This window comes from Numenius arquata, chromosome 3 (genome assembly GCF_964106895.1).
Source record: "Numenius arquata chromosome 3, bNumArq3.hap1.1, whole genome shotgun sequence".
Classification (NCBI taxonomy): domain Eukaryota; kingdom Metazoa; phylum Chordata; class Aves; order Charadriiformes; family Scolopacidae; genus Numenius; species Numenius arquata.
The window spans coordinates 44,008,154-44,020,823 of NC_133578.1; the positions used below are offsets into that span (position 1 = coordinate 44,008,154).

At 41.3% G+C, this 12,670-nt stretch overlaps 1 protein-coding gene across 1 annotated transcript in view; it reads right to left on the minus strand.

Moving 5' to 3' along the window:
- The window catches only part of ADARB1 (adenosine deaminase RNA specific B1), a 50,638-nt gene extending 46,898 nt beyond the window's left edge, over positions 1–3,740 (minus strand). Inside the window, exon 1 of the mRNA XM_074145228.1 lies at positions 3,675–3,740. Coding sequence (XP_074001329.1) covers positions 3,675–3,702 — 28 coding nt within the window. The 5' untranslated portion in view covers positions 3,703–3,740. The remainder of the gene's footprint in view (positions 1–3,674) is intronic.
- Positions 3,741–12,670: the final 8,930 nt, after the last annotated feature.

Here is a 12,670-nt window from a genome sequence, read left to right on the forward strand (position 1 = left end):
AACATCTCCCATTGCTTGCTTTGAACCCCCATCTTCTAGTCACACTTAAGGCACGTATTATTTTTTATTTGCCTTTTTTTTTTTTTTCAGTTTTATGATTCCAATATTAAATACCCTGTGCTGCTCATGACTTTACAGATCTCTCTAGTATTTCAACCTCATCATCCCTCCTCTACACCACAGAACTCTAATTGCCCCTTGCCCTGAGGTCATCCTCCTCTTCTCACAGCAGTGGAACCACAGCTGGATTCACTGTGTACTTGCTTTTCTTGCTCTATTCTGCAGTATTTTTCATTCTGGTAATATGTTGTTTCAGAGATCGTAAGACTTTGGGGAGTCTCTCATTCCAAAGAGAATGAGTGAGAGCATCTTCACCCCCCCTGCAAGTTCTGGCTGATTCAGGATCCCACCATAGCTCAAGCTGGGAGCATCAGTACTCCAAAGGAGAAAATTTTGTTGCTCTGAAGCAGAGGTCATGGCAGACGTGGACCACCACCCCATTTATGTTCTAAAACACAGCTTAGATAATTTCAAAGTCTATTGGTCTGATTTGGAAACCAGTATTAAGCCTTGTGCTGCTGGCATCGCAGCTACAATAAGGCATGAAAATGAGTACTATGAGTGTTAAACCACTATTAGAACATATAAAGCATAGGAGAGAGCTGGCAGGAGAAAAAGGTTGCCATCTGAATTGTAAAAAAACCAAATCTCTGGGTTCAGTAATGGAAGCTCTTCATTATCCTTTTTCCATTTTTATTAAACTTTCATATGTTAATGTTGTATGTCTTGCCTCAGAAAAGTTACACAGTCTTGGACGATCTCCTGACATACCCCAAAATCAAGAGATTTAAAAACAGCTTAATCCTAGATTTTAAATACACTTTCAGATCTATGCATTTCACAGTCTTCAAATAATTTTGCAAGGAATGAATGCTTTAGAGAGCCCTTTGCGGTCCATCACAGCTGTTGTGTATTCAACACTTTAAAGTAGCGTTAATACAGATATAAATACTTGATAATGGGATCCTGTTTTCACAGCAGACAGCATCACATGCCAACAACTTCAGTGGAAGAAAAGTCCTGCCCCTAAAATCTTGTTTGAGAGGCTTACAAACCTGAGAGCACTACAAGAAGGGAAGAGGCATAGGAAATTTTCATGCCAGTAAAGAAAGAAATCTTCTGTCTAAGTGTGTTTATTTTTAGTTTTATTCTCTGTAATTAAAAAGTGCCTGTAATTAAGATGCTTTATCAGCTGGGGAACTTCCATTACCTGCTTGCTGAGAGACAACACTCTCCTTGCTCTGACTGATCTGGAGCACACTTAATTACATTTAGATGACTCTTAGCTGAACTGAAAGATGTTTCTAGCTACCTCTTATACTGCTGCTCTCATTTACTGGCCTGGGGAAATTCTGAATAAGTCATTTTTTTCATTTAAAAAAACAAGCAGAAAACCCAACCGTTCTGCAACATGTCACGCTTCTCCCTTGCCCGTAAGGTAATCGATGAGTATAGGCAACAGTGTGAATTTACACCTACAAATTATTTATTTCTATTGTATTGATGCTTCCACTGGGCTCTCTGATTGGATGCTGAGATAATATGCAGATGGGATTCCAGCACAGATTCCTGGGGCATTTAGAGTGCTGCAGACACACCCTCCATGCAAAGCAACAAATAAAAGAAGAAAACTCCAAGAAAACAAACCAAATAAAAATCATCCTAAAAGAATAACATCTTTCACCAAATCTCTTGTAACATCTCTACGTTCAACAGATAAAGAAGGAAGACCTTAAAACCTGAAGTCTGAAATACTGTATTTTCTCAAGGACATTAATGTAACCTCATCACTGTCTTACATTTCAGCCAAACCAATACAATTTTAATTCTGGCTTCTGCAGAACAACTCGAGTTATGTAACTGCAAGCTACAAATATTGCATAGAAAGAAAAAATTTAAAAAAAAAAAATATTTGCATGAATCAAGAACTTAAGAATCTGAACTTTAATTTCTCTCCCCCTAATGTGATGATTTAATGTTTCAAATTAGTGATGTTTGTGTGGGCATACAGATGCAGGAAGGTCTTCTTGCACCTTCCATTAACTGGGCTCATCCAAGTGGACATGTTATCTGTAGCTTCCTTTCATAAACATGGTACAGATGACATCTGAAGACATACTTCTGGGAGACAACTATGGTTATACAAATGCATGCCCCAAACCTATAACAATTGCAAGGAGGCAGCTTCCTGACAAGAGAAAAAGCTCAGTGAATGGTTTCCCGTATTAATGCACTAACACACACACACACACACACACAAAATCCCAAACACAGAAAAATTGAGTGTTTTACTTAAGGACACTTACAAAATGCCCCCATAAAGAGATAATATTTCCTCCAGCTCAGGAAGGCACCTTTTATTCGTGCTCAGATATACTCCTTATTGAGATAAGGAGATGTTTTATCCAAAAAAATCTTATGTGAATTATCCAATTACTTTTTTGAAGTCTTCCTCAGGGAGGTCACTTTCAGAAATAGCTAAAGCATCCATGTGAAGTAATGTCTTTTATACCAAGGAAAAGAAAGCGTTAGCAAGCATATTCCAGTTGATTTCACTGTTTCAGTCAAAGAAAAAAAGATGCATTCTAGCCCAGTTAATATTTGTTAATAGTCCAGTTAATATTTTGGGGGTTGTTTTTTTGGAGTTTTGTTTGTTTAGTAGGTTGTTTTGTTTGTAGTGGGGTTTTTTTTTGTTTAACTCAATGATCTTTATCTCCCAGTAAAAATGTTCGGTAACTCTTTCAGACTGAACTACAACTCTTCTGCTCTGAAGCCTCCTACACTGATGGGCTTTGTCAGAGACGTGCCGTTTAACCATTGTCACTTAGGGGAAGAATAAGCACATTTGTTATTATATCATATACAACTATTTACAGTCAGGCAGAGCACATCAGCATTGTAGCAACATTTCTCTCATTCACACAAAAAGATAGTTGAAAGGCCAATAATAGTAAAAATATTTTTTTGATGTTTTGATGAGAACACTTTTCTCCACAGGTTGTCAGATCTTAACTATACCATAGAGTTAGCAACCTTGCAGAAATTTGCCAGTGTGTGCACCAAGATGATTACTATATTTGACTATTTTTGTGTTTAAATGCACTTTAGTAATTCAGTAGCTCAGGGTTGGAACAATCAGCATCCAATCAGAATAATCAGCCATGCAAGACCTGGAAGATATCTTCTGGCTCCTCCTTCTACTTTTCCTTCCTTCATTTCTACTTTCTCTCATTTATTTTATACACTTCAACTCCATCTCCTTTGTCTCACCTCTCCCTTCTGACTGGTCTCTAACCCTCAGCACTGGCATTACTAATATTGTCCCTCTCTTCTTCATTGCTGGTTCAAAACAGGAAAATATTTTGTTTAATTAGTCAGTTATTGGAAGAAAAATATGAAACAAAGTATAACTAGACTAGCATATAACTATGTGTATATAAAACACATAATGCAAAAGCTCTGATTCACTCTTGTATATCTTATTTTAAAACATACAAAGAAATAATATTGTTATGCTTCTGAAGTTTCTTCATAGTCGTCCCTGTCCTCATGAGAAAAAGTCACCTTCAGAAATAATTACGTATTTTATTACTGTGTAAATAAGCACATCTTACTCATGTTTTCTTCATCGTCTACATCCATTGTGAAATATTTTTGCTGATTTCTTGGCTGGCAGAGACTTCTCCTGTCTGGAAAAGAGAGAGTAGGATATTTAAGCTTTAATGTACCAACATACAAGGTAAAACATTAAATCTCCTTTAAAAGCAGCAGCCTCGACATTGGTTTTGCTATGGGCTGTCCATGGTTTTTGCTCAATTTTCACATAGTATTTCCCCAAAAGTGCTTATTTCTGTAGCTGAGGTACACTCCGCAGAACTACAAATTCAAAGTTTGCAAGAATTTGGGGTTTTGTATGATGAATTACAATATTTTTTACCTGAAAGAGTATGTAAACTACTTTATCTCACTACCTTTTCTTTTTTTTTTTTAACTCCAGAATAACGTCAAGCCCACTCCGCAGGTTACCACACAGACAACTTAAGCAGTCAAAATATGGAAGATGCAGTTTTTTACCTAGCACCAAACTGATGAATGTCTGTTTGGTGTGGTTAAAACCTGACCCAAGATCCCTTGTAAAAGTGAGATGGTAATCAAAGACCAAAAGCTGTAGCCCCGTATCAGACAAAGGTCAGGGTGGGTAATATAATCCTCTCTCCCAGAAATGTCCAGACAATATTACATATAGGTTATCTGGCTGAGGGGATATAGATTTTATTAACCACAGGAACTTTCATTTCATCAAGACAGACTGAACTAAAGGTGAACATAAGCATCTGACATGAAAAATATGTAACTTATCAAGCATTTGGTTTGAAAGAAGGCAATACTTTTACCCCAATCAAAAGCACTAATTTAAGGGTGATGGGTTTTATGGTTTGGTTTTTTTTTTTTTATTATTCCAGTGTTTTTTTCCTGACTAATCAAGTACATCGCAATATCTGTTGCTTTCTAGGTAATTGCTCCAATCTCATAATGTCACGAGTGCTTCAACAGAGAGCACTGAACCATAAAACCACACTTTTAACAAAATATCCATTATTACAGTGAGGAAAAAGTAGTGGAGCATTAACAGGCTTCACATTCTTGCACTGGCATGGATCAAACCATGGAAATTTGTCTTGTACTTGCCAATCTATTGAACTTTGTGCATCTGTCTCTTAGCTTTTCTGAAGCATTAACAACTAAGCGTTGTGCTTTCTACATTCTGCATTGCAATTTTACTTTTTAAAATATAATTAATTTTCTGCTGATTCTTCACCACAATTAAATGTTTGCAAAGTACCCGAAGAGAGTAAAGTCCAGTACAAATACAAAATTGTTCTGTGATAATCTACTCTCGTGTAACATCTGTAAACTTTGATTCCTTTTGCTGACAACCAGATTAAACTAAGATTAAAATCCTACTTTTAAGTGCACCTTTGATCCTACTCCAAAACTATTACGAGTAGTTCACACAAATCATAAGGCAAAACTTCAACCTATTTCAAATTATCTCCCAGCAGAGTTTCAGTCTTTCACTCAGCTTAATTAGAATTTATACTGTGTGTGCTAAAAGTATCTATGTACAGTGTAAGTAAAATGTCCGTATCTTAAAAGTTAAGAATTGCATGGATACTTTCAGGTAAGTGTTCAGGATACTGAGGACTCTGCAAAACAAGTGATACCTGATTCAGCCCCAGGCTGTGGTCACATATTCCAGATCAGATGAGGGTAATGGCTCTCACCACCAGTACATTGCTACTGGTGCCAGTAAAAAAACCCAGGCGCTGTGGCTGGGAAGAAGAGAGGCATGGTGGTGTTTTAAGAGGGTATGGCCACAAGCGGTAATGCCTTGTGAAACCAAAGGCTGACGCTGCAGCTGGAAGGGACAGGGAGATCGGGGCAGGAAGCAGAGGTCATTTGTGTCTTCAGAAGCACTGGGAGGCAGGTGCCATAAAAGATGCTGCTTGGTTTCATGCTGCTGTATGGGCTTGTACAATTTACAGCACTAAAATATTTGCTCTATTATATTACATTTTGCCCTTCCCTCAGTGAGGACACATATCTCTGTCTCTCCTCCAGCTGCCAATGTCAAATATTTAGGAACTTCAGTGCTTTGAGATTTTGTTAAGTGTCAGCACTGGTGGAAATCAGACAACACAGTCAAAAGTTATTGAGAAGAGCAACCATATAAACCAACAAGGTCACTCGGTAAGGTTGACAATAAAATCAACAGCAAACATAGCCACATGCCTGCTTTGTGACAATGAATTTGTTCTCTCTCTCTTCCCACTGCTCGTGGGACAATCTAGCTTTAATTCTACTCTACACTAAAACAAAAGGCAGAACTTTGCACTGATGTTCTTCTTAACGCACAGGTGGCATACCCAATTAATCCCAGTGTATAATATGTAATTACCAAGTTTTGCAAAAAGAAAGTAGCCATTCCGCCCCTTTTATTATTTTAGTAGGCACTTCATGCAAAGCACAGTGAAAATCCAGAGTCCGGGTGTAAACACCAAACATAATGAACTACATTGTTTTGTTTCATTTTTTAAGTAAATTTGGCTTTATCTTTGCTAACATAAGAAAAAAAGAAAAAGCTCACAAAAAATTCCATCCAAGGATGAAAGATCTGTAGGGATGTGATATTTATAAAGAAACAAATAATGCAGCTAATCGCTCAACAGCAGTATAAGCCAGAGGGATAACGCACACACAGTCCTCCTCCAGCACCATAGCCACAGAAGCAGCACTAATCACCCCTGTAGTCCAAACAGCTGGCTGAACCATTGATCTACTGATCAACACACTCAAACTTCATTGCTGATCTGCCAGGTGATGACTTTGGGACAGGATAACTGCATGACTTGCCCAGTGAAACTGTCACTTCAAAAACAGGTTTTTGTAAAATTGCAACCACTGGCACATAGGTGATTAAAATATAAATGTTAAATGTGTATATCAGAAACATCAAGAAACTTGTAGTCTAAAAATACCAGATACTAAGGAACAAAGAACGATGTCAAAATATACATATAGAAGCATAGGTTTTCAACTTGCTAACATCCTTGCTAAATATTGTTATTCAGTAATTTAAAACAATTAAATCTGTTTATCCTCAACTAAACAGATCCTCAGGTCACTATTTGCAATCTTTACAGCTTACTTTTGACAGCAGGAGTTAAGCAGTCCTTACTGAAAATGTAAAATGTGCCTTTAGCTATCATTACACTAATTAATGCTGTGCCTCTAACAGTAGAACGAGGAAGAAATAGATCACTATGTTTGTGACTGTTCCACACACTTTTTCAAAAACAAAGCCCACATTGCCTGTAGATATCCTGAATTTCCTACCACCACCATAAAACATTTATAATCATCCCATTTTGTGACCTGAATGAGTGTCTTTGCTCAGGCAAGATGATTCCTTTTCACTCCCCAACCCTGTCTCGAGAAGAAACTGATGTAAGTAACGAAGAGGACTGTGCACAAACAGGGAGAAGAGGCAGTGGCAAAAGATGCAGAAACGCACTTCTCAGCACAATGAAGCTGCTCAGATTCCCCACCAGACAGACAGCATAAACTCAAGCAGATCATAAAAATATTACAAGACAGACAAGCAGTAAAACTCCCTGCTAATTTTGTCACCAGCATTGCAGAATTTCAAGGGCACAGAGCTAAAACACTTGACTCACACATACTACTTCTCCTGAGACTCCCAGGAGCACCTAAAACAAATCACATGATTTCCACAAATTTTTTTTTTTTTTTTTTTTTGAAATCGAAAGACTACATGCAAAATGACTATGTAAACTCATCTCAAATGCACCATAGCTTTAGGTAAACTGTGAGTTTCAGAGCGGCAATCTCTTTCCCACACCCCTATCGTTAACCTTGCGTACCACAGCCTCTCTGTCGGTCCATAACAAATCCTGGTTTCCAGGTATGTGCGTACTCAAAGAGCTGCTTAGACCATCGCTTCCAGCCTGGGTACACACACATGCACTTATCCTTTTCTTCCTCCATCCTTTCACTTCACAGAAAGCTCGTGCAGTTCTCCAGGCTCAGCCCAGCTCCATCACCACTCTCATACAGCTGCGAGACCAATTTGAACTTCATGCCACAAAGACATCAGCTGTGCCTGTCCCACCAGGCTTTGGTGTGAGCACTGTCACACCAGGAATAAGCTCCTTGTAAGTGCCCAGAAAGCTGTAACATTACTCTCTCAAATCCTACCCCAAAGCTCTCTCTTGCTGCAGTGCCCAACGGTCCCAGAAACTGCTACCCAGGAGCAGGTCTGTGAGCCCAAGTCACACTGCTCACCTTGCAACACCATTTAACACACACCTCCCACACCACTCAAACTGACAGGCTTCATCCCTAAGATGCTTATGCCCCATCTGACACAGCACGAGACAGCTCCAACTGCAATGCAAACCCCTTTTACCATCAGAGGACCACTGAGATACTTTAGCTGGACTATTCCTCATCTGATATAAAATACTCATGATGACCTGAGGGGGACGCAGAGCCTCACATCACATTTTACCCCATCTGCAGGCCGCAGCAGCCACAACCACTTCAGGCTGGCTAGCAGAGTCCCCATCCTGTGACAGCGTCTGTCCCAGTGCAATACTGGGGGAAGAAACAAACCAGTAACTACAGTTGCCATAAAGTTGCCGGCATATTTTACTAAGTTGAGTAAAACAAACAAATCACCTCAATCGCTCTTCATTTAGATAGAGTTTAGGAGGCAGAAAAGCCTTTCAAACATACAAGTGGGAGCTGATCAGAGTTCCCTTTCTTTCCGGCTTCAACGGCCTCTGGATTTCATCCATACACCAAAACATGCCCCACTGCACTGAACGGGGCGCCTCTCCTGCTTAAACTGGGCAAATCACCAGCCTCTTCACTGCAGACGATTGTGTTGCTATGCTAGTGTATTATGCTAAACAAGAATTTGCAAATGCATGTATTACTTAACGTTGGCAAGTATATGTTTTATTGTCTTTCTTGCAGCACCTCCTGTCCCTAGACCCATGACCACTGGGGACTGGGGGAGTGGTGCTGGCATCAATGCCAAGTACACAAGTGCCAGCAATGACTGACGAATAACAGAAATACAGAATCACAGAATCACATGGGGTTGGAAGGGACCTCTGGAGATCATCTAGTCCAACTCCCCTGCCAAAGCAGGTCCACCCAGAGCAGGTTGCACAGGAACGTATCCAGGTTTTGAATGTCTCCAGGGAAGGAGACCCCACCACCTCCCTGGGCAGCCTCTTCCAGGGCTCTGCCACCCTCACCGTGAAGAAGTTTCTCTTCATATTTGAATGGAACTTCCTATGTTCCAGCTTGTGCCCGTTGCCCCTCGTCCTGTCACTGGCAACCACTGAAAAGAGTCCGGCTCCATCCCCCTTCAACCCACCCTTTAGATACTTGTAAACATAGATAAGGTCTCCCCTCAGCCTTCTCTTCTCCAGGCTAAAGAGCCCCAGCTCTCTCAGCCTTTCCTCATCAGGGAGATGCTCCAATCCCTTAATCATCTTTGTTGCCCTACGTTGGACTCTCTCCAGTAGTTCCCTGTCTCTCTTGAACTGGAGAGCCCAGAACTGGACGCAGTATTCCAGTTGTGGCCTCACCAGTGCAGAGTAGAGGGGAAGAATGACCTCCCTCCACCTACTGGCCACACTCTTCCCTATGCAGCCCAGGATTCCGTTGGCCCTCTTGGCGACAAGGGCACATTGCTGGCTCATGGAAAGTTTACTATCCACCAGGACTCCCAGATCCTTCTCCTCAGAAGTGCTTTCCAGCAGGTCCTCCCCTAACCTATATTGGTGCCTGGGGTTCTTCCTCCCCAGGTGCAGGACCCTACACTTGCCCTTGTTGAACCTCATGAGGTTCTTCTCTGCCCAGCTCTCCAGCCTGTCCAGGTCACGCTGGATGGCGGCACAGCCCTCTGGAGTGTCAGCCAGCCCTCCCAGTTTGGCATCATCAGCAAACTTGCTAAGGATACACTCTGTCCCCTCGTCCAGGTCATTGATGAATACGTTGAACAGGACTGGGCTGAGTATTGACCCCTGGGGGACACCGCTGGTTACAGGCCTCCAACTTGACCCTGCTCCATTAATTACAACCCTCTGAGTTCTCTTCACACAGCCAGTTCTCAATCCACCTCACTGCCCCCTCATGTAGCCCACACTTCCTTAATTTTCTAATGAGGATGTTATGGGAGACAGTGTCAAAAGCCTTGCTGAAGTCAAGGTAGATGACATCTGCTGCTCTCCCCTCATCCAGCCATCCAGTTATAACATCATAGAAGGCCATCAGATTGGTCAAACAAGATTTACCCTTGGTAAATCCATGTTGACCACTTCCAATAACTTCTTGATCTTGAATGTTTGGAGATGACATCCAGAACGAGTCTCTCCATTATTTTCCCAGGAACAGAGGAGAGACTAATTGTCCTGTAGTTCCCTGGGTCCTCCTTCTTGCCCTTTTTATAGACTGGTGTGATATTTGCCTTTCTCCAGTCCTCAGGCACTTCTCCTGTTCTTCAAGACCTCTCAAAAATGATGGAGAGTGGCCCAGCAATAACATCTGCCAGTTCTCTCAGCACTTGTGGGTGCATCCCATCAGGAACCATGGACTTATGGATGTCTAGTTTGGCCAAGTGGTCTCTAACCCGGTCCTCCTCTACAGAGGGAAAGTCTTCCTCTCTCCAGACCTTCCCCCTTGTCTCCAGGGTCTGGGATTCACGAGGGGCAGCTTTGGCAGTGAAGACCAAAGCAAAGAAGGCATTCAGCAACTCCGTCTTCTCTGTCTTCCACCACCAAGGCACCCACCTCATTCATCAGTGGGCCTACATTTTCCCTAGCCTTCCTTTTTTTATTGATATATGGAAAAAACCTCCTCTTGTTATCTTTAACTGTAGTGGCCAAGTTAAGTTCTGCTTGGGCTTTTGCCCTTCTAATTTTCCCCCTGCATAGCTTCACTACACCTTGATATTGCTCATAAGTTACCAACCCCCTTTTCCAGAGATCGTAGACTTTCCTTTTCTACTGAAACAGTAAAATAAAATAATTCAGTTTGAAACCTGAATTAGAAGAAAAATAGGAAGAGGTTAGCTCTTCTTTTAATTTATTACCATCAGATGCATGATGCCAAGCACCGTTCATCCCTCACAGCCCAGATGGAGTGTCAACACTGCCCTAGTCTGGTTTTCAAAACTCATATTTGCTGCTGCCCAAACTTGGAGAAAGGGTAGGAAAACAAGCCAAGCATGCAGCACAAGCCAGGCAGATAGCACAGCAGTTGCCTTAGTCTGTGCTGTTACTCAGATGTTGCTTAAAGCTTAAGGATTTATTAAGATCAGATTTTATAAGGCTGTGAATTCTAAACACAAGTCTTGGTGGCTTGCTAGGTAGGCTCAGACCTGGCTTAATTTTTCCATTAGTTTTAGTGACTATTTTGGAAGCACAGTATTAAAGAGACTTTTTTCCCCTTCCAGAAAAAAAACCCAACAAATAACCAGTGTTCTTACTGAAGTACTACAGGTGCTAAGGACACATTTTTCTCTACTGCCATATTTGCATTCTATAGCACCAGCACAACTCCAGTGTAGGAAGAGGAAATTAGTTGACTGTAATCAACACAGCTTGTAAATAATTGTCACCTTACTTAGCACATCAAACTGGGTCCAGTTATTCCTGCAGCACCCGTGTGCTCAAGGACAAAAGACTTGGACAATTCGCTTTTGAGTTATTAAAGAGGTGATCAGCGAGCTACCTGAGCGGAGCCAGAAGTGAGAAACAGTGTCTAGCTGCCTCGTGCTGATGTACCAAGGATAAACCCTCCTGAGGAGCTGGGCTACAGGTCTGGGCTCAGCACCACACGCCCACCGCTGAACATCCCGTTCCTCCAGCCTGAAGCAGAGGAAAAGCAAGCTCCTGCCTGCTAAAAGCATAGGTAAACAGGAATGTCAGTTGCATAAATAAATTTGTATAAATTAAGGTAGACTGATGGTGGTATTACTGAAGTTTGTAAGAAATAGAATGTACACAGATCTATTTTTATTAATATTATTTAAATAAGCATGCTAAACAGATTTTGGAAGCAACAATTAAGATGAACAGACAGAAACAAGGATAGTCAACAGAAGAGCTGTAAGACATGCAAGAGATGCGATGCTAGAGTAATTGCAGCCAAATGACACTAGGCTGTCTGTCCACGTCTTCTAATGAAGCGTTTGCATCCTTTTAAGGTTTAACGATATGTGTTTAAGAGTTAGGCTAAATATATTCTTGGCATATAATGAATGACTACAATTTTTCCTAATCCTTTTCTTATAAAAAAATACACTTGAGAAAAATAAGCAGTGCTCAGCACGTCTCTCCACCCAGGACTGCAACAGCAGATTACTCCTGTGTTGCCCTCCTTGCCGACCTGCTCTTTCGCAGAAGTCACCTAGCATAGACCCCAGGCTAGTAAGCCCAGCTGAGCTTGGCTGACCACCTACCACACCTGCATCTCTGCCCCATGCTTTCCCATGCTTTGGTTCCCCAGACATCATGCTGAAGGCACTGAAATTTCCTCTGCATGGAGCGGAAAGGGTTCAGGAGAACATATTGGGTTGGACTGTGCCACCTACATGATCCTATCACTACACTTCAACTCAACAACGCACATTCCCACTGCGTACAAAGCCATGAGCACACCATCTTCCCAGGCAGGGAACAGCTAGAAAAAATACTACTAACATATATATAATAATTTAGTATACTAACAGATACAGATTCTTGGTTCATGTACTCCATAAGCAGCCATAGACCCTCTGCGTGGCAAACAACTGCTCAGCTGATCCAGACTGACCCTACTTGGCCCTACGCTGAAACTGTCCTACCAAGGCTAAGATTTGACTTTGACACCTAAAGTAAAGTACACTTGAAGTCTCTTTTAGAGCACCACACTATGGTGCTATGGAAAGCTATGCTGGGAAGCTGTGTATTTTTCATTACAACTCCCCAAGCGCATCATTACAGCAAGAATAAAGTATGCATCTTATAGA